Below are 18,602 nucleotides of genomic sequence, written 5' to 3'. Positions count from 1 at the left end.
AACATCTGTGGTTTGGGGATTTCGTGATATGAGCTACTCTTACTAGAGTTAGATGATATCTCAGAGTGGTTTTGATTTGTATTTCTCTGATGATTAAAGATGATGAGCATTTTTTCATGTGTTTGTAGGCCATACACCTGTCCTCTTCAGAGAAGCTTCTGTTCAAATCTCTTGCCCACATAGAATAGGGTTATATTTGTTCTTTTCTCATGGATTAGTTTGAGTTCTCTGGGGATTCGGCATTCTCAACCAGTTTTTAAAAATGCAGCCCTTGCCTATGTGGCTAAGACTAGAGGGAGTCCACAGTTCAGTACGCAATATCTCAGGATATATTCCCTCCTGTGAATTTTTAAATCCGCGTGTGAAATTATCAGCACAGACTTCTCTTTTGTTCACTTTTATTTATTCCTTGCACATAAACCTCAGTAGGATCATCTCAAGCCATCAGAGAAGTTCTAAGCCATTGAATGTGAAATATGACAGAATCCGGTTCTGGACTCTCCTTTCTGTGCACAGGATTTTTTTGGCTCCTAATTCCATCTTCTTTTGCCTCAGTGAATGTCTCAAAAAATGCCATTGATGGACTTGTTCATCAGCCCACCAAATTTGACCTATAGCCCTTTCCTCGGAGGAAATGTGTAATTATATTTTCATGATTAATTGAGGGCATTTAGGTGATTTTTCTCACAATAATTAAAAGCTGCTGTGAAGAGTCATTAGCTTTTCTTCCCATAGTCCTAGAATAGAGAAACATCTTTTCTAGAAATTCTATGTCAACAGGAATCCTGTTATGAGTGGAACAGTCCCTTGTACAAGTTTGGTCCACACCAATCCCTGAGTCAATAGTGGCCGCCACTGTTACTGCACATGACAATGATCCTGATGGTGATAATTAAGAAAGTCAGCGAAACTCTAGAAGCAGTAAAAGATCATTGAACCTTAATTATTAGAACATACTTAGGATATTATATTTCTAAGTCAGAAGAGAATGTTCAATTGAGGTGAGACTTTATATGTGTATAGAAACATAAGCATACAGGAACAAAGTATACTAAAAAAAAAACTTGTTTGAATTTCATAATTTTCTGTTAAAAATCACTATCTTTACACAGCCTTATCTAAGACAAAGTCACTGCAAGGGTTCCTTAAATTTTCCTACCATTGGAATAGTTATTTATATCCACAGTAATTTCTCCCTTGATAGTAGAAAATAAGGTTCCTTTTCCAGGTCATTGTCAGGGACATGTATCATACAGGATCAATAACTCATTTTCTTTTTATATTTATAACAATAACTCCAGACTCCTATTCCTCTGAATGTTTGAAATAGGAATCAATTTCCCAGGAATTATAACATGGATATACTTTGAAACTCCTGGAATCTGTGTATGTTTATGTATTAATTGTATATTATGTACGTCTAAATAGAGACAACCTTTTAAAACACAGACATATCTCCTTTATATTTTGTTCCTAATTTGTATTACTTATTATTTCTCACTTCCAAGTAGCATTTAACTTCACCATAGATTTGTAACTACACGTGAAAGGTCTTTATTCTGGCTATTGCAAAGCTTTCTTCATTTTGCTTATTTCTGATTGTCTCTGATAAAATTTGATGCAACAGGGCAGTGCCTGTGGCTCAAAGAAGTAGGGTGCCAGCCCCATATACTGGAAGTGGTGGGTTCAAACTTAGCTCTGGCCAAAAACTGCAAAAAAAAAGTAGATGCAACATTTTAAAAGTATTTAGTTTTAGATGCATTTATACATTCCTGTATACTTTATATTTCAAAAGATTAAGAAGGTAACTTTTATTATAATGGTGGCTTTTATAATGCTTTACTTAGGGCTCCAAGTATGCGTATCATCCGAATAGTGTTTATTCATTGCACTCTTTAGGTACATTTTCTTTATTTCCAATGATTTTTACTCTTTCCGTGCCCACGTTGTGCCCATCAATTAGTTCCAAATTATTAGAGAATACACGGGGCGTTTGTTTTTCCATTCTTGATATTCTTTTCTTAGGATACTGGTCTCCAGTTTCATCCAAATTGCTGTAAAAGATAATTTATGTCTTTTCATGGCTGAGTAGTACTCCATGGTATACATATACCACATTTTGTTAATCCACTCATGAACTAATGAGCTTATGGGTTGATTTCATATCTTTGCAATTGTGAATGGTGATGTAATAAACTTTGAACACAGGTATCTTTTTGATAAAAATGACTTCCTTTGGGTAGATACCTGGTAGTGGGATTGCTGGGTGGGAACAGTAGATCATCTTTTAGTCTTTGAGAAGTCTCCATACTGTTTCCATAGAAGTTACACTAATTTGCAATTCCAGCAACAGCATGTGAGCATTCCTTTCTCTCTGCACCTATGCCAGCATCTTTTGTTTTTGAACTTTTTAATAAAAACCATCCTAACAGGAGTAAGGTGGTATCTCATTGAGATGTTAATCTGCATCTCCCTGATCATTAGTAACACTGAGTATTTTTTCATATGCTTGTTGGCCTTTTGTCGACTTTTTGAAATCCTTCTGTTCATGTCTATAGCTTCTAATTTTTTAATGATTTCTATAAAATCTCTAATTTCAAAAATATGTTTGCTTTATATAAAATTCCATGGGTCCAAAATTTGGCCATCAGAGTCCTTCTGAATCTTATTAAAAGTCAAGAGAAGAACATATCATGGCCATGGATTGGCAGAATCAATATTGTTAAAATGTCCCTATTGCCCAAAGTGATTTACAGATTCAACATAAACCCCATCAAAATACCAAAGTAATACTTCATAGGTCAAGAAAAAATAATTCTGTACTTCATTTGCAGCCAGAAAAGAACAAATATGGAGGCATCAGATTTTCAGGCTTCAGATTATACTGCAAGGCTGTAGTGACCAAAAAACGTGGCATTGGCACACAAGTAGAGTTGTACATCAGTGATACAGAATAGTGAACTCAGTTATAAAATCATCTGTCTACAACCAACTGATGTTTGACAAAGCAGACAACAATATACCCTGGGAAAAAGAAGCCCTATTCAATAAATGATGCTGGGGAAATTGGATAGCCACAAGTAGAAGCATCAGATAGGATTCATCTCTTTCTCTACTCACAAAAATTAATTCAAGAAATGTAAGACTTAAATGTAAGGCATGAAACCATAAGAATTCTAGGAACAAGTGTAGGAAAAAATCATGTTACCTCACATTTCTCATTGTGTATAGGTAATATTTTCAAGAGCGAAATCCTCATTAGGTTGAAAGGACAATTTTATTATTACATTAAAATGTCTTCAGGCTTTTAAATTTTACAAACTCCCTTAGTGATTTACTTTATACTTTTATCCCCTAAACTCATTGCCTTCTTGTTGATTTCTTTTACAAGGTAATATCTATGCAGTTTATTACTGTATTCTTGAATGGAAATATCCAGAGACCAAGAAGTCCAGTGTGGTTATCATCAGTGGAATGGGCTTCTTTTTACAGTGGTGTATGTAACAATAGCCGAATGTCCACTCTAAGCAAATTCAGATTATGCCTTTTTTGTTCATCCTTTTTCTAATCTAATGATAATTCAGAGTTATTATCAATAGTTGTGGAAACAATATGAACTTAAAATATTTTGATTCTGTTCTCACTCTACAATGTCCTAACTACATGACTCTGGTTAAATTAATAACTTCCATAAACCTCCCTTTCTTCCTTTGTAAGACAACAATACTAGTAATACCATTTCCCTAGGGCCATTGTGAGTGCTAGATCTATAAAAAGCATTTCACACAGGGTCTAGTACATAAGGTATTCAATAACTATCTCCTGTAATACTTCACTACTAGTGTTATAACACTTTGCTTTTCCTTCCTCTTCTTTTCATCTTCCAGAATATCTTCATGGAAGTTAACTGATCTCAATTCTTATTCCTCCCGCATAAATTAGGCAATGCACACAATGCTTTGTGAAATATTAAGATCTGCAAAAATCAGGTGTACCCATTGTATTAAATATAGGAATCTGAGATTCCTCCAGTATTAAAATTTTTAGTAGTAAAAAATTTAAGCAATTTTCATGATTTGGCGTACAATACTCTATAGGAACAATTAAACCTTACCAATGATGAAATAATAGAGAAACTAATATGGGCATCAGAATGAATTAGGCAAATTTGGCAATTCTATAAATCATAGGGCTGAATGATAGTTTCTTAGAAAGAATATTTGAAAAAAAATTGAGAATTCTGTCTTTTCCATTTCTGGTATGAAAAGCACAACTCCATTTTTTTTTTTTTCTGAAGAGACAGGATCTTTTTGTTCTTCTTCTTCTCCACTGTGCCTTAACATATAGAAGCACCAGAACACAAGTTCCATTCGAGCTCTAGCTTTTCTAAGTGTCAGAAACAGTGTAACAAGCTGACATAAAAGCCACATTTTTGTTCTTCAGATTCCAAATGTGATTTTGAAGCAAACAGCTGTGGTTGGTTTGAAGCGATTAGCGGTGACCATTTTGATTGGATATGGAGTTCCCCAAATGACCTTTCTAGTAGTTTTAAGCATCAGGCCCCACCTCGGGATCATACTCACAACATGTCTCAAGGTAAGAAGCGCACAGGGGTTTAACCACTTCCACTTACTAATTCTCAGGCCTGAGAAGAGAAAGAGAAGCCGCTCTGGTTCTGCGTCACCATAACAAAGAGTAGGATAGTTGAATATTGTCCAGAATAATCACGCTGTCTGCACAGAATGATTCTGTAGGGAGGGTACAGATGGACTAAAAGTATGGCTTTAGTCAAATTAACAGAAATCACCAATGGTTTTTGATATCCCTTAGTTCTAGATGCAGATAATCATTTCTTATTTACCAAAGCAAATTTGATCACCCCTTTACTGATTTTTTTGATTATTATATAGTTTTTAGTTGGACATGGTACTTAGTATAGGGTTAAGAGACAGATGTCTTATTTTAGAACCCCGTAAGTTAACTAATGATTTGTTTTTGTATCTTATTAGGGCATTTCATGTCCATTCTGAAGAAAAGCAGCAGCCTGTGGCAAATTGCTAAGCTCCAGAGCCCAGTGTTCAGCCAGACAGGACCTGGTTGCATGCTTTCCTTCTGGTAAATATTAAAAACAGTAATCAATCACCTTAGTGGCCCACTGGCTGCAGGAAAACTCTTACTAGTTCTGATGGCTCACCCCTGCTTTTATTTTAAAAGTAACTCTTGTGTTAAATTCATACAATTTGCACTCTACTTAGGAACGTGTTATCAGTATTTGTTGTTTTATTTCTTAAGCAGCAAGAGACACTTTCCCTCCCCCGATGGATTATAATTTAATTAGGACTGAATCCTCTGTTCTGGGCAGAGCTCCTTGAGAAAAGTTCCCAAGGTCCTGAGAGTGACAGAGAGTGTGCCTCAGCAGATAAGCTCTTGCAAACAGGACACTAGAATTCCCATGGGGAAGAAAAGTGTCCACGATAACTCATTCTTAATTGAGTGTTAATCAAGTAGAAAATCTAAAGGTGAAGTATTTCGTCTATCCCATAAATCATTTCCATTTGTTGTGTTTGCTTGTCTTCAGGTTTTATAACTATGGCCTGTCAGTCGGAGCAGCTGAGCTGCGGCTGCACCTGGAAGGGTCAAATGACTCCTCGGTACTCTGGAGGGTATTATATAATCAAGGCGACCAGTGGTCGGAGGCAACTGTCCAGCTAGGGCGCCTTTCTCAGCCCTTCCACTTGTCACTTGAAAAAGTCAGTCTTGGCATTTATGATGGAGTCTCAGCGATCGATGACATCAGATTTGAAAATTGTACTCTTCCCCTTCCTGCGGAGAGCTGTGAAGGGCTGGATCACTTCTGGTGTGGACACACCAAGGCCTGCATCGAAAAGCTTCAGCTGTGTGATCTGGTAGATGACTGTGGTGATGGTACTGATGAGATCAGCTGCAGTAAGTCTGTGGTTTTTGTTTTTTGTCTCTTACTTATTCTACGAGTGGTGATCAAGGTTCATTCACTGTTGACTAGCCAGTCAAACCAACAAGACTAAGCACAGTCTTGAAGTTGATCAATGTTATGTGTGGTTAATTCGTCAGTCCATCAGTATTTATGAAGTGGATTGATTAACTAGATGCTAGGGACACAATGAAAAAGACAAGTTTGAAGGGTCCCTGCCCTCATGGAGCTTTGAGTCTAATTGAAAAGATAGATATCCAAACATTTACTAAAGAAGCATGAAAGTGGAGCTTTGATGGGAGCCCCAAGAGTGGGTGCTGTGACTTTCCCTCGCAATGACTTTCTAGAGGTGACGACTTAGCTGAGATCTAAAAAATAACGAGTCAAAGCTTTGATCTAAAAGCCCTGATGTGTGACTGAAAGAAAGATGGAAGATAACCTGGTGTGGCTGAAATTAGGAGATGAGGGGAAAAGAGGTCACAATGTAGGATGAAAGTGTGGGGGAGGCCAGATTCACACACTTTTGTAGTCTGTGCTGAAGAAACTTTTCTTCATGTGAAGATTTTCTAAGAAAGAAAGCAATGAGACCAAATTGATGCATTTAAAGATGTCACTGAGGGTCAGTGTAATGAATGCATAAGAGGGGAGAAGATTTGAAAGAGCTAGGAGGAGGCTCTTTTTTTTTTCAAATATTAAGTAAATTTGATTCAGGTTACAAGCAACCAGGTCAAAATATTTGCTTTTGTTAGGTGAAGTTCATCTTATGGTTATGTCCTATACACAAAAATTACTTTTGGTAATTACCAAAGTAGAACCATAGACTGCTTAGGAATCACAAACCCCTCCCCGCCCCAATCCGTGACCATTCAGTGAGAGCACCCCCTCCCCCTCCGTCATTACCCCTTCTCCCAACTTGAATTGAAATTAGAGTTTCTCCTATTTGGGGTCTTGCAGTGGGTCCCAGGAGAGCAGTAGGCAATGAATCCCAGAGACAGGGATGCAGATGAGCATCTAGGATTTGGGGAAATATTTAGGAGGGATATTTGATGATCTTTCAGCTCTAAGGAATGGAGAGTGAAGAGTCAGCGACAAGTCCTGGATTTCAGTTTAAATTACCTAAAAAATTGGGATATCTGATGATGGTGTAGGTCTTGTAATTTACTGAACCAAGCTATAGTAGTGACTGCTGTACTTCTGAAAGTGAATTAGAAGTGAACAGGTTTTTGTTTTGTACAAAAAATGTCAGGAAAAAAAATTTACGTCTTTCCTTAGACTCAGATTCTTCATCTAGAAATAGAAATGGTTCTTAAAATTCAAGATATTTGAATATTAAATTTATGGTATGAATAATTTAATGTTTTATTTATTAAATTTGTGCTTATTACTTTGGTAATTACCAAAGTAGAACCATAGACTGCTTGGGAAACATAACAAAATTTCTGTATAAGTCACTGTAGAGGAAACTCATTAAGAAATTTCCATATAAATCATTACGGAGAGTTTTGCATATGTGTAATCTTTGATACACATTTCATCAAAGGCGCGTTGAAGTCAGGCATATTAAACTCAGAATTACCATGCACCTCATGAAATTTACACAACTAATATTTGAGTGCCTATAATTAAAATTGGTGATTTTGACAATGATGACCATAAGAAGTATAACTTCTCCTAAGGTTAATTTGTTTTGCAAATTTGAAAACCCTTTTTTGTCTTTTGCAAGCTCTCTAAATCCCACTCATTTAAAAAAAAAGTTGATCTGCTAAAATATAAGCACGTTACCCTTCCAAATTCCCGATACTAATTGAGTAGAATGGGATGATCAGACTTTGAATATTATATCAAAATATTTCTTGTGATGATGTTTTAGTGATAGGAAACACAATAGTAGTGCTAGAACATCAGCTTCTCTGTTAGGTTCCTTTGAGGCATGTTACTTTATTACATAGTATATATTAGATGAAGCATATCAGTTTATTGTATAGTACATATTAGACATCCAAAAATCTATGTTGTATTTCTTGAAATATATTTAGGGGTATGGTGTTTGAACTTCAGCTCCTTTTTTATGTCAAAACCTCATCAATATGGTCAAAGACTGATACCTGGAGGGTTGCACTGTGCATCCCGGGTCACATCACAGCTGGGCTTGATTAGTCACATGTGAGAAATTATGAAAAGAAAGCTCATCTCCTACTTGACATTTTCTCACTGGGTTTCTTTCATTAGGTCTAAGCTTCTGTTCTTGGTTTGCCTGACTGCTTTTATTCATATGCACTTTCCATTTATTGTTTCAAAGTATTTGTCTACCTTTGGCACCAAGTGCCATTACTAAGATGGGAAATTAAAGGACAACTGACATTTCTTTGTTAAATGCTAACATGTAAATGAAGGTAAAACGTGGCACTCCTGTTCATTACAAATTCCGTCTGCTCCACCTAAATACTGTCAAATGTACATTTTATCTCATTTATTCTAAAGCAAATACTTGGTGTCAATATACCATAACATCTGGAAAAATAAACATGTTTCTATTATTACCCTCAACATTTAATAGATGATTCAATTGATGACAGACTACAGAGTCCCCCCTTCTCTGCAGGGGATGCAGTCTAACACCCCCTAGTGGAGCCTTGAAACCTTGTATAGTACTAGACCCTACCTATGCTCCCTATGTGTTCTCCTGTACAGCCATACCTGTGATAAAGTTTAATTTATAAATTAGGCACAGTCAGAGATGAGCAGCAATAACTAATAACTGACGATAAAATAGGAAAAGTACAACAATATGCCAGCATCACTGCTTTCCCCCCTTGGGGTTGTTATTAAGTAAAATGAAGGTGACTTGAGCACCAGCGTTGTGATCCTGAGGCAGTCACTCTGATCACGGAGGCTGCTAGTCTTTGTGGCGACACAGGATTTCATCAGCTCCTCAGAAGGAAAAGCTATTCAAAATGCATGGATTGTTTATTGCTGGAATTCTCCATTTAGTATTTTCTGGTCATGGTTGACTGTGAGTTAAGGCCAAATGGCTGTCCTCAAGTCTTGATAAGTCGGAATTGTTCTAGTGACTGAAGGAAGTTAGAAGTGGGCAAGCTCCAGCTCAGAAGAGCTACAGGGCCCTGAGAAGAAAAGGCCACCCCTGGTGAGACAGGGCAGAGATTCGGCAAGGTTTAGATGCAGCATTAGATATAAACTTGGGTGGGGGAAGGGGCGAGGTGCTCTAGCTCCATGGGGAAGATGGTGCCAGGAGTCCTCAAACTTTTTAAACAGGGGGCCAGTTCACTGTCCCTCAGACTGTTGGAAGGCCGGACAATAGTTTAAAAAAAAACTATGAACAAATTCCTATGCACACTGCACATATCTTATTTTGAAGTAAAAAAACAAAACGGAAACAAATACAATCACATCACCTCATCTGGCCCGCGGGCCGTGGTTTGAGGACCCCTGTATGTAGGCCAAGGGGAAGGGCAGGTTGAGTCAAACAGGAAGCCATTTTCATTAGGGGAAGGTGTGGTTTGAAAGACATCTAAGTTTAGATTGAATGAGAATGCGTTAAAGAATGTTGACTAGAGGAAGAAATGGTAACACTGCCCCTTCCACTGAAGGATTGTTCTTCAGGCACTGGTGTGTAGGCTCACTCGGAACAGAGGGCAGATGGAAACAAAGGGTTTCTCAGAGTGACTGAAGACGTCTACATTACCTTGGATGCTTGTTAAAAACATGGGTTTCTAGGCTTCACCCTGTATCTAATAAGTTAGTCTTTGGGAGTTTTACCATGGAATAAGCAATTATACCATGAGTCCTTGGTGATTCTTAAATATCTATACCCTTGATGTATGATCATTCTCAGCTCTACCTGTTAGAACAGTGGTTCTCAACCTCCCTGATGCTGCAATGTATTTTCATTGGTAAAAGGGGGTCACAACCCATAGGTTGAGAACCGCTGTGTTAGAATCACCAAGGGATCATGTACAAAACTGTGGCATGCAGCTTTAACTCATAGACCAATTAGATTAACACTCCTGAAGGTGAATTCTGGGCTTTAGTGTTTTGTTTTCTTTTGTTTTTATCTGTTTGTTTTTTAACGTTCTTTGGTGATGGGAACATCCAACTGAGCTTACTATCTACTGAGTTAGAGGACTGTAACAATTAGCCAAGCTTGGGGTCATGATCATTTCCCTATAGCTGTAAAGGAAAAGGAGAAGGAATGAAGGTTAAAAAAAAGATCGGGAAAGATGACCAAAGTGATTCTGTCTTTAGTCCATAAAACATTACTGCTTGGTGTATTATCTCAAATGTATTCTTTTTAAGCCTGTAATCTAGCATCTTATAATTAAAACAGATTGCTTTGGCCTGCGTGAAGTATTGACTCATATTCTTTAAACATTAAAAAGTCTAAGGGTATAATATATGTAATATTAATAGATATAAAAAATATGGCTATATTTATTTTTGCTGTTTTTACTGTGAATTTCAGCCCCAGAACTACAGTGTAACTTTGAAAATGGAATTTGTAACTGGGAACAAGATCCAGAAGATGACTTTGATTGGACCAGGAACCAGGGTCCAACTTCAACCCTTAATACAGGGCCGATGAAGGATAATACTTTGGGCACAGCTGAAGGCCACTATCTCTACATAGAATCTTCAGAGCCACAGGTCTTCCAAGACAGCGCTGCGTTACTCAGCCCGATCCTTAATGCCACTGATAGAAAGGCCTGCACCTTCCGCTTCTATTACCACATGTTCGGGAAGCACATCCACAGGCTGGCCGTCTACCAGCGAATCTGGCGCAACGCGAGGGGAGAGCTGCTGTGGCAGATATATGGGGATCAAGGCAACAGATGGATAAGAAAACATCTCCACATGTCCAGCAGGCAGCCTTTTCAGGTATGGATAATGGGTTTATAATATGTATTTGACAGGCCTCAGGATAATTAAGGAATATGAAAGGTCACTATGTTCTCAAATGAAAAAGCAAGTGCAGTGTAATCCAAGTTCCTTTGAGACACATTTATCATTCCGTTAAGGGTGTACCACGGGCTCTTTAGGTGATTTCCTTGTTGACCACCCCAATGATAATGTGATTAGAATCTCTAAAGATGAACACATGGGATTGGAAACAGCTGCACTGATTTCAAATCATGGTTGTGCTGAAATAACTCTGGAGGAAACGAAAGAGTTCTGGACAATCTGTGATATCTTACAGAAAGCATAGACTCTCATATCTGTGATTTTGAATATTTCATATGACTTTTAACATTTGATAGGTAAGCAACTGAAATCCTTATTCAAAAATCATACAGCTTCTCTGAGAAAAAGAGTTTGCCTATCAGTTTCCTTTCTCTTGGTAGAAAATTACTCTAAATTTTCACCTATCTCCTGCAAAAAGTCAGACTCGCTATAGCAAGTTCACATGCATCTGTGGTTGTTTGGTTTTATAAATTGCAAGTATTTTTTGCATATGCAGAGGGTGTCAAAAATGTACACACAGTGTAAGAGATGTTACATACGTATTATATATTACAATATATACTTTGAGCACCTCTTGTAATTGCAGAAGTTAAATGGAACTTGTATTAATCTTTTGTTATCAGTGTATATTGACTATTATAATTTTAATACAGTTTTTTTTCCTTTTGTAAAGTGTATATACATTTTTTGGCACCCTCTGTATTATCTATTTGACTGTTTTCGCAATTTCCGGAGTTTGGTAAGCCAGAAGTCCTTTTTGCCAATTTTGTAAATACAAGAAAAAGCTCAGAGGTTGTATATCCTTGTTCAAATGGCTTGTGCATTGCAGAACTGGGATTTGTTTTGGAGACCAAGTTCCAATTAATTCCTATTCATTGTCTTTCCACTGTATCATGTGGCCTATAATAGGTGTATTTAACATATATCCTGGGCACTTAATCTTTTAGTCAAATAGATGCATAGAAAATGTACTGGAAGAAACTTCTTACCTGCCCCTTATTAAACTTCTTATTTTTCTCTTTGCATGTACCCAAATTTAAAACACTGTCTCTATTTAAATGTTAAACCTAATGAACTAACAATTTTTTAGCCAAGAACTTAGCTCCAGGCCAAGCTGGAAAGCGTCTAGCAATCATAGATGTGCTTTGTTTATGACTCAGTGAAGAATAATTGGGATGGATGGTTTTTCCAGATAGAGATGAACAACAACAACAAAAGTGTGATAACTAATCCGCCTTGTGCAGCGTAATGTCCTTCTGGTCAGCCACAATGGGAAGGTACATGTAATTATGTGAAATGAAATGAAAAGTGGTCCTATGAATTTTATTTAATAATGGCTCATCCACTTCAAAATGACTTTTTTAAATGTTTAATCAGGTCAATTGCAATTTGGTCCAAAAGTGGATGAACTGGTCTTATAATATTGACTCAATAATTGGGTTTCCAGGAGAAAGTCAACCTGCAAGGATGCTGTTTCACAACCAGAGAAACACAGGACTAACCAAGGAACCCTTTGTTTATGAAAATAACCACAAAATCTGAGATTTGAAAAGCACCCTGGGTTATACAGGTTGTGCTCTGATTTTAGCCAAGGCTTCATGTAGCCTTTTTGTAAAATTAAAATTCACTGCCCAAAAGGTGAAATCAGAGATTTTTGCGTGCTGTGTGGATTAATCATTCAAGAAGCTAAAAATGGGGTCTTAGTGAAGCAAGAGGATATTTTTTTTCTCCACTGAATAATGGATAGAAATAATTTCTCTATAGAGAGAGCGGCAGGAGCAACCAACATTTAATTAACTGGTCTTGCAGGTAGAATTATCTAGCACTGTGCCCAGGAGATAGCAGCATTAAATGTTTGCTTGAAAGAAAGATTCAAAACTTTTTCAAGAATAGCACTAGATGCAAGTATACAGGAACTGTTTTGCTTCTTTCTGCCAGTTGAAAGAATCAGTTAAAACTCTTATGTGTGACATGGTTGGGAAAGGCTTGGCAAATCCTTTCTATGAAACATCAATTTCGTCTTCTGACTGATTTTCACTGTGAGATGTATTGAGTATAACTGATATATTATAAACTACGCATATTGAAAATTTAGATACCGTCAAGATGATGAAGAGGTACTTAATCTCCAAAGATTCTTCAAGCTTATTCATCATTTCTCCTGGCCCTTCAATCTCAGTGCTTCGTAAGCACTAACCTGCTTCCTATCACTATTCCATGAATTCACACATCCTAAAATTTTATATAAGTTAAATTGTCCAGTCTGCATTTTTTTCTGTCTTATTTCATTCAGCACACTTATTCCAGGAGTCATTCATGTCACAACATGTATCAATAACCCATGTGTAGAAAGAACACTGTCTTCATTAACTTCTTGATTGATTATTTGGACTGTTTCTAGTTCCAGCTAATATATGGGGTGGCCATGAAGTTCATGTGCAATTTTAAATTACACACAAACTTTATGGCCACCCTATATATAAGTAGGTTATGAACATTTATGTATATATATTTATACAAACATCTACTTCCGTTTCTCTTGGGGAACTCTCCAGGAGTGGCATGGATGAATCAATCGTATTGTAGAAGTGTGTTTAACTTTTTAGGAAACTTTCCAGTTTTTCAAAGTTTCCCATTGTTCATTCCCATCAGCAGTGAATGAAAGTTCCAGATCTTCCACATCCAGGCCAGTACTGATGATTAGTCTTCCTACTTGTTGCTGTTTTAATTTAGATACTGGCCTTTTGTTGTGGGTTTTAATTTGCTTTGCTCTAGCACTAATGATGTCAAGCATATTTTCATGTGCTTATTTGAATATTCTCAAATATCTGTTCAAGTCTTTCACCCAATTCTTCAAAGTTTTTTAATTATTGAATTTTGAGCTTTTTTCTTTTTTTTTTTTTCTTTTGTAGAGACAGAGTCTCACTGTACCACCCTCGGTAGAGTGCCGTGGCGTCACACGGCTCACAGCAACCTCCAGCTCTTGGGCTTACGTGATTCTCTTGCCTCAGTCTCCCGAGCAGCTGGGACTACAGGCACCCGCCACAACGCCCGGCTAGAATTTTGAGCTTTTAAAAAGTATGTGCTAAATACAAGTCTTTTATCAGATGGATGAATTGCAAGTATTTTCTCCCATTTTGCCGTTTAACTTTTTATTCTCTGAATATATTTTTTTGAAGAGCAGATTTTTTTTTTTAACTTTGATGACATTTATCTTGTCAATAATAATCACATTTTTAGGATGTGGCCCTAATAATGCTTTTGGGCCACATCCAGGAACTCTTTGGCTAACTCAAAGCCCCAAAAGACTTTCCTTCTTCCCTTGGGGAACTTAGATTACGCATACATTAATCTGCTTAATATTAACTTTACTGTTGCTTTGTTTAGTTTTTGTTTAATTATCTATTCTCTCTGATTTCTATCTTTTTTCAATGCCTAATGTCCTATTGTTCCCCTTCAGTATATTTTTCCATCTCATGCATTATCAATTTTCTCTAGAGTTTGATTTGAACCTTTACAATATATCTTTATTTTAGAACACATCAAATCCTATTTGAAACATTATTTTTAATAAATGTTTTAATATTCTTAACTGATAATCCTAAAATCTGTAATTGTTCTCAGGCAGTTCAGATTGAATGATTTTTCTCCTTGTTATAGGTCATATTTTTCTGCCCTTATTTCCCTACCCCTACTAATATAATATATATTATTATAATGTTATATTTTATTATATAATATTATGTACAGTATAGAAGGTACCAAAATATATATACATTTTAAGCAATAAACTATTAAAATTGTTCTACTCAATATATATTAATAACACGAGATGAATACAAGTCACATTTGAGCACCTCGTACAATCGCAGAAGTCCATTGTGATGTGAGCATTACAATTTTCATAAGGTTTTCTCTTTTCTTAAAATGTGCACACATTTTTTGGTGCCCTCTGTATTTATTTTTCTATTACATGAAAATACTCTTTTTTGTTTTTTTTACATGAAAATATTCTTGATCTTTGTGTTGGTATGCATTTAAGTTAGTTGGAAATAGTTTGATTTTATCTGCTTTTGCTTTTAGAATGTATTAGTTGGGATCAGGTGAGTATTCATTTTAGGACTAAATATTTCCCTCTGTAGAAGCAAGACCCTTCTGTGTTTCTAACCAATGCCTGTAAGGTTTCTCTAGTTGGGCTGGTACAATAAGCACAATTCCTGGACTTCTGTGAGCCTATGTGCTGTTATCTCCAATCCTTTCTTGGTTATTATTCCCCCCCCCCCCAACCTAGAGTACCTTTTTATATGCTGGCTGTGGTGGGTACTCAGTGAAACATTCTAGGAGGAGCTTCTGCAGATCCCAAAGTTCCCTCTGGGTATAGCTCCCTCCTCTCTGGAATCCAGTCACGAGAACTCTACCCACTTGGTTTCCTTAGGTTATCAGCTCTGTCCTCTCAACTTAGAGAAGCTAATGGCTTCCTCCAGAGCGCCTCTCCCAGGGCAGTGGCCTTGAGACTATCACCAGGCATAAGCTGGGGTTGTGGTCCTTATTTGCCTTCTATCTCTGAGGATCACCATCCTTTGTGGCCTGATTTACAGTCTTGCAAGCCTTTTTTACACCTATTTTGATCTTTTTTGGCTTGTTTCAGGAGGGAGAGAGTGTCTAGTCCTCCATGATCATAGCAGGAGTTATCCTAATTAGTTTTGGGTTCAATACTTCCAACATAATTTTTTTGCTAAGCACTTTGAAGTTGCCTAGGATAATTGTTAGACAGCACAAAACTTTCTCTCTGCTTGATTTGTTAAATGCCCATTTATAGGAGGGGACATCAAAAGGTTTACAGAAAGAATGAAAATAAAAATGGTAAAAATATAAACTTTATTTGTCATAAACATAAACTCCATTAAGGTCAAGAGACTTTTGTAAGCAGCGTTACTAGCCATTTAGTGCATCCTTAAATAACTTAGGGTCCTAGGAATTTAACCATGTTAATGCAGTCCTTTTTTTTTTTTTAAATCTGAACTGAAGAAAAATGAGTACCCTTTACAGATGTTTTTAAGATTAGGAAGCATAAAGAAGTCAGAAGGAACCATATCAGGACTTTAAGGTGGATGCTTAATTATTTCCCATGGAAAATTTAAAAATTGCCCTTGTTTGATGGGAAAATAGCAAGAGCATTGTCATGGTGGAGAATGACTCTCTGGTCAGGTTTTTCCAGGCATTTTTCTGCTAAAGCTCTGGCTAACTTCCTCAAAGCACTCTCATAATAAGCAGATTTTATCATTCTTTGGCTTTCCAGAAAGTCAATAAAATGCCTCGAACATACAACAAAATACCTGTTGCCATGACTTTTGCTGTTGACTGGTACACTTTTGCTTTAACTGCGTCACATTCACCTCTTGGTAGTCATTGCTTTGATTGTGCTTTGTTTTCAGGGTGGTACTGGTAAGACCATGTTTCAGCTCTTATTACAGTTCTTCAAAGAAATGCTTCAGCATCTTCAATCCCACTTGTTTAACGTTTCCATTGAAAGCTCAGTTCTTCCCTGAAGCTGATCTGACTTTAATGGTTTTAGCACCTGTTGCGGAGAAAGTCAACTCAACTTTTATTTTTCAGTGAGAAGTGTGTAAGCATTTCAGATGCTATAGCTTTGTCTATTGTTTCGGCTGTTCACTGTGGGTCTTCTTTGATTGGGACACAAACAAGATTACTTTTTCCTTGCAAATCCACGTGGAGGGTCTCCTATTGTGGGCTACATCATCAGCATAATCCCCTTCCTTCTTAAAACAATATTCATTTCTTAACTGCTGATTTCTTTGGTGGCATTGTTCCAGTAAACTTTTCATAAAGTATTGATGATTTCACCGTTCTTCCACCCAAGATACATTTTGTTTGTTCTTGCTTCACTTTTCACAGAACTCATGTTAATTTTATAGAGGCCCTTTTCAAACTGCTGTCACAGCCTTCTGAGTGCTTCAGACTGGATCCTGTTCTTCTTCTATGTCTGACAGGTATTTACGAACAAAGAACAGACTCTGGGTATCCTGGGTCTGAACCCAGTGGTCTTAACACTTGATACTCTTCATCCATGTTTTCCACATAATTAAGTATCATTACCTCTTTAATTAGACACAAATATACTTAATTAGACACAAATATACTAAGAAGTTATTATACTGAAAAATGAAATATTATCTTAGATGTTTTGATTTTCATGTTCCATATATAACAGCTCAAAGTTAATAATGCTAGTGAGTCCTTGGGGAAATCATTTTTCTAATATGGTCACAAGTTAGCAATCTAATCATATTTTGATACCCTAAATGCTACCTTGGTAGTTTGAAAAATTTGTTTTTATGTGCCATAGAGAAATAGTTATCCATTCTTCCAACAGCCTAATTTTCAAAACATATGAATTTCATAAAATTGTATTTATACTTTTTCATGTTTTCTGAATTTTAGGCATTTGCAAATTTTTATTATGCATAAAAATTATGGTATAACAGTTTATGAAGAAGTATGAAGAAAAATAATGGCATTTAGAAGATCCCAATGCTTTTTGAAATGCATTTGACTGTTTTAGCACTGGTCATTTATACTAATTATACAATAAAATACTATTTATACTAATACTAATAATATCCTGTGCTGAATTGTTAAATGGTACATCGGTTTCAATGCCTCTCAAATACTACAGAGAAATGGTTCATATAATAACACTATAGGGTATGTTAATATTTGTTTCTTTTTCCAAATATGTTTCTAAGGTATTTCTTACTTCAACTGATGTAATCTTGATGGACAGTGTGGATCTGAGGGAGAGATAGTGCCTGTATATCTGTGCCCCTGTGTACTCATACCATGGGACACATTCAGATGCAGCAATCAGATATTTCATTTATTCCAGAACACCACCACCAGAACAATGTAATTAACTTTATCACTAAAGCTCTGTGTCGGATACAGGCTACTGTACATGTTATCCTAGATGGATGGCTCTTGAATTGGCAACCTTCAAATTTTAAAACCTAGACAGTCAACTTATTTTTTCATTTTAGGGAATTCTTATTGCTTTATCTAAGTTGGTTATAACTCATGTGTTCATTAAGGCTTTTTTCATTTTTTTAAAAGTTATTTAGAATTTTTTAGAATGCGTTGCTAATTCCTTTTCCTGGTATTCTTTTAAGATAAGACACCTCACCCTCTACTATTTTTTCTACCACTAGCATAAGATTTTCATAAATCTTATGCGAAACGATTTTTTTATAGAACATTGTGTAGAAGGGCATTGGGAAATCACACAACAAGAAGGAAAGGCATTTGAGCTGTGCTCAGCTATTGAATGAAAATGAGAGAGAAGGGACATTTTATTACAGCTAGTTAAAAAAAAAAAAAATTCCAGTGGTAATTTCTAGAGAAGTTTCGACTCTTCTATACTGAACATTCTATCAACCTTCTGGAAGTATAATTCTAACATAATATATCTGGTCTTACGTACGTATTTTTATTTATTGTATTTGATGTATTTTATTTATTGTGTTTAATACATATTTAAATGAGGGTTTGGTCTAGGTACATAATGAAAAATTTGTACATAGTGAAAAACTATTTCACACACATATCTATAATATAATGTTTTTAGCTGCCTTTATTAGTGACTCCCCACAAATGTCTT

General features: G+C 36.3%; 1 protein-coding gene across 1 annotated transcript in view; it reads left to right on the top strand.

The window, feature by feature from the left end:
- MALRD1 (MAM and LDL receptor class A domain containing 1) overlaps positions 1-18,602 on the top strand; it is a 513,794-nt gene that overhangs the window by 99,139 nt on the left and 396,053 nt on the right. The window contains exons 15-18 of the mRNA XM_053573250.1: positions 4,444-4,596; positions 5,010-5,115; positions 5,579-5,946; positions 10,431-10,843. Of these exons, the coding sequence (XP_053429225.1) occupies positions 4,444-4,596; positions 5,010-5,115; positions 5,579-5,946; positions 10,431-10,843 (1,040 nt within the window). The remainder of the gene's footprint in view (positions 1-4,443; positions 4,597-5,009; positions 5,116-5,578; positions 5,947-10,430; positions 10,844-18,602) is intronic.

Source organism: Nycticebus coucang, chromosome 20, assembly GCF_027406575.1.
Source record: "Nycticebus coucang isolate mNycCou1 chromosome 20, mNycCou1.pri, whole genome shotgun sequence".
Taxonomy (NCBI): Eukaryota; Metazoa; Chordata; class Mammalia; order Primates; family Lorisidae; genus Nycticebus; species Nycticebus coucang.
The sequence above is the reverse complement of the archived record's forward strand: the minus strand, read 5'-3'. Positions and strand labels throughout refer to the sequence as shown.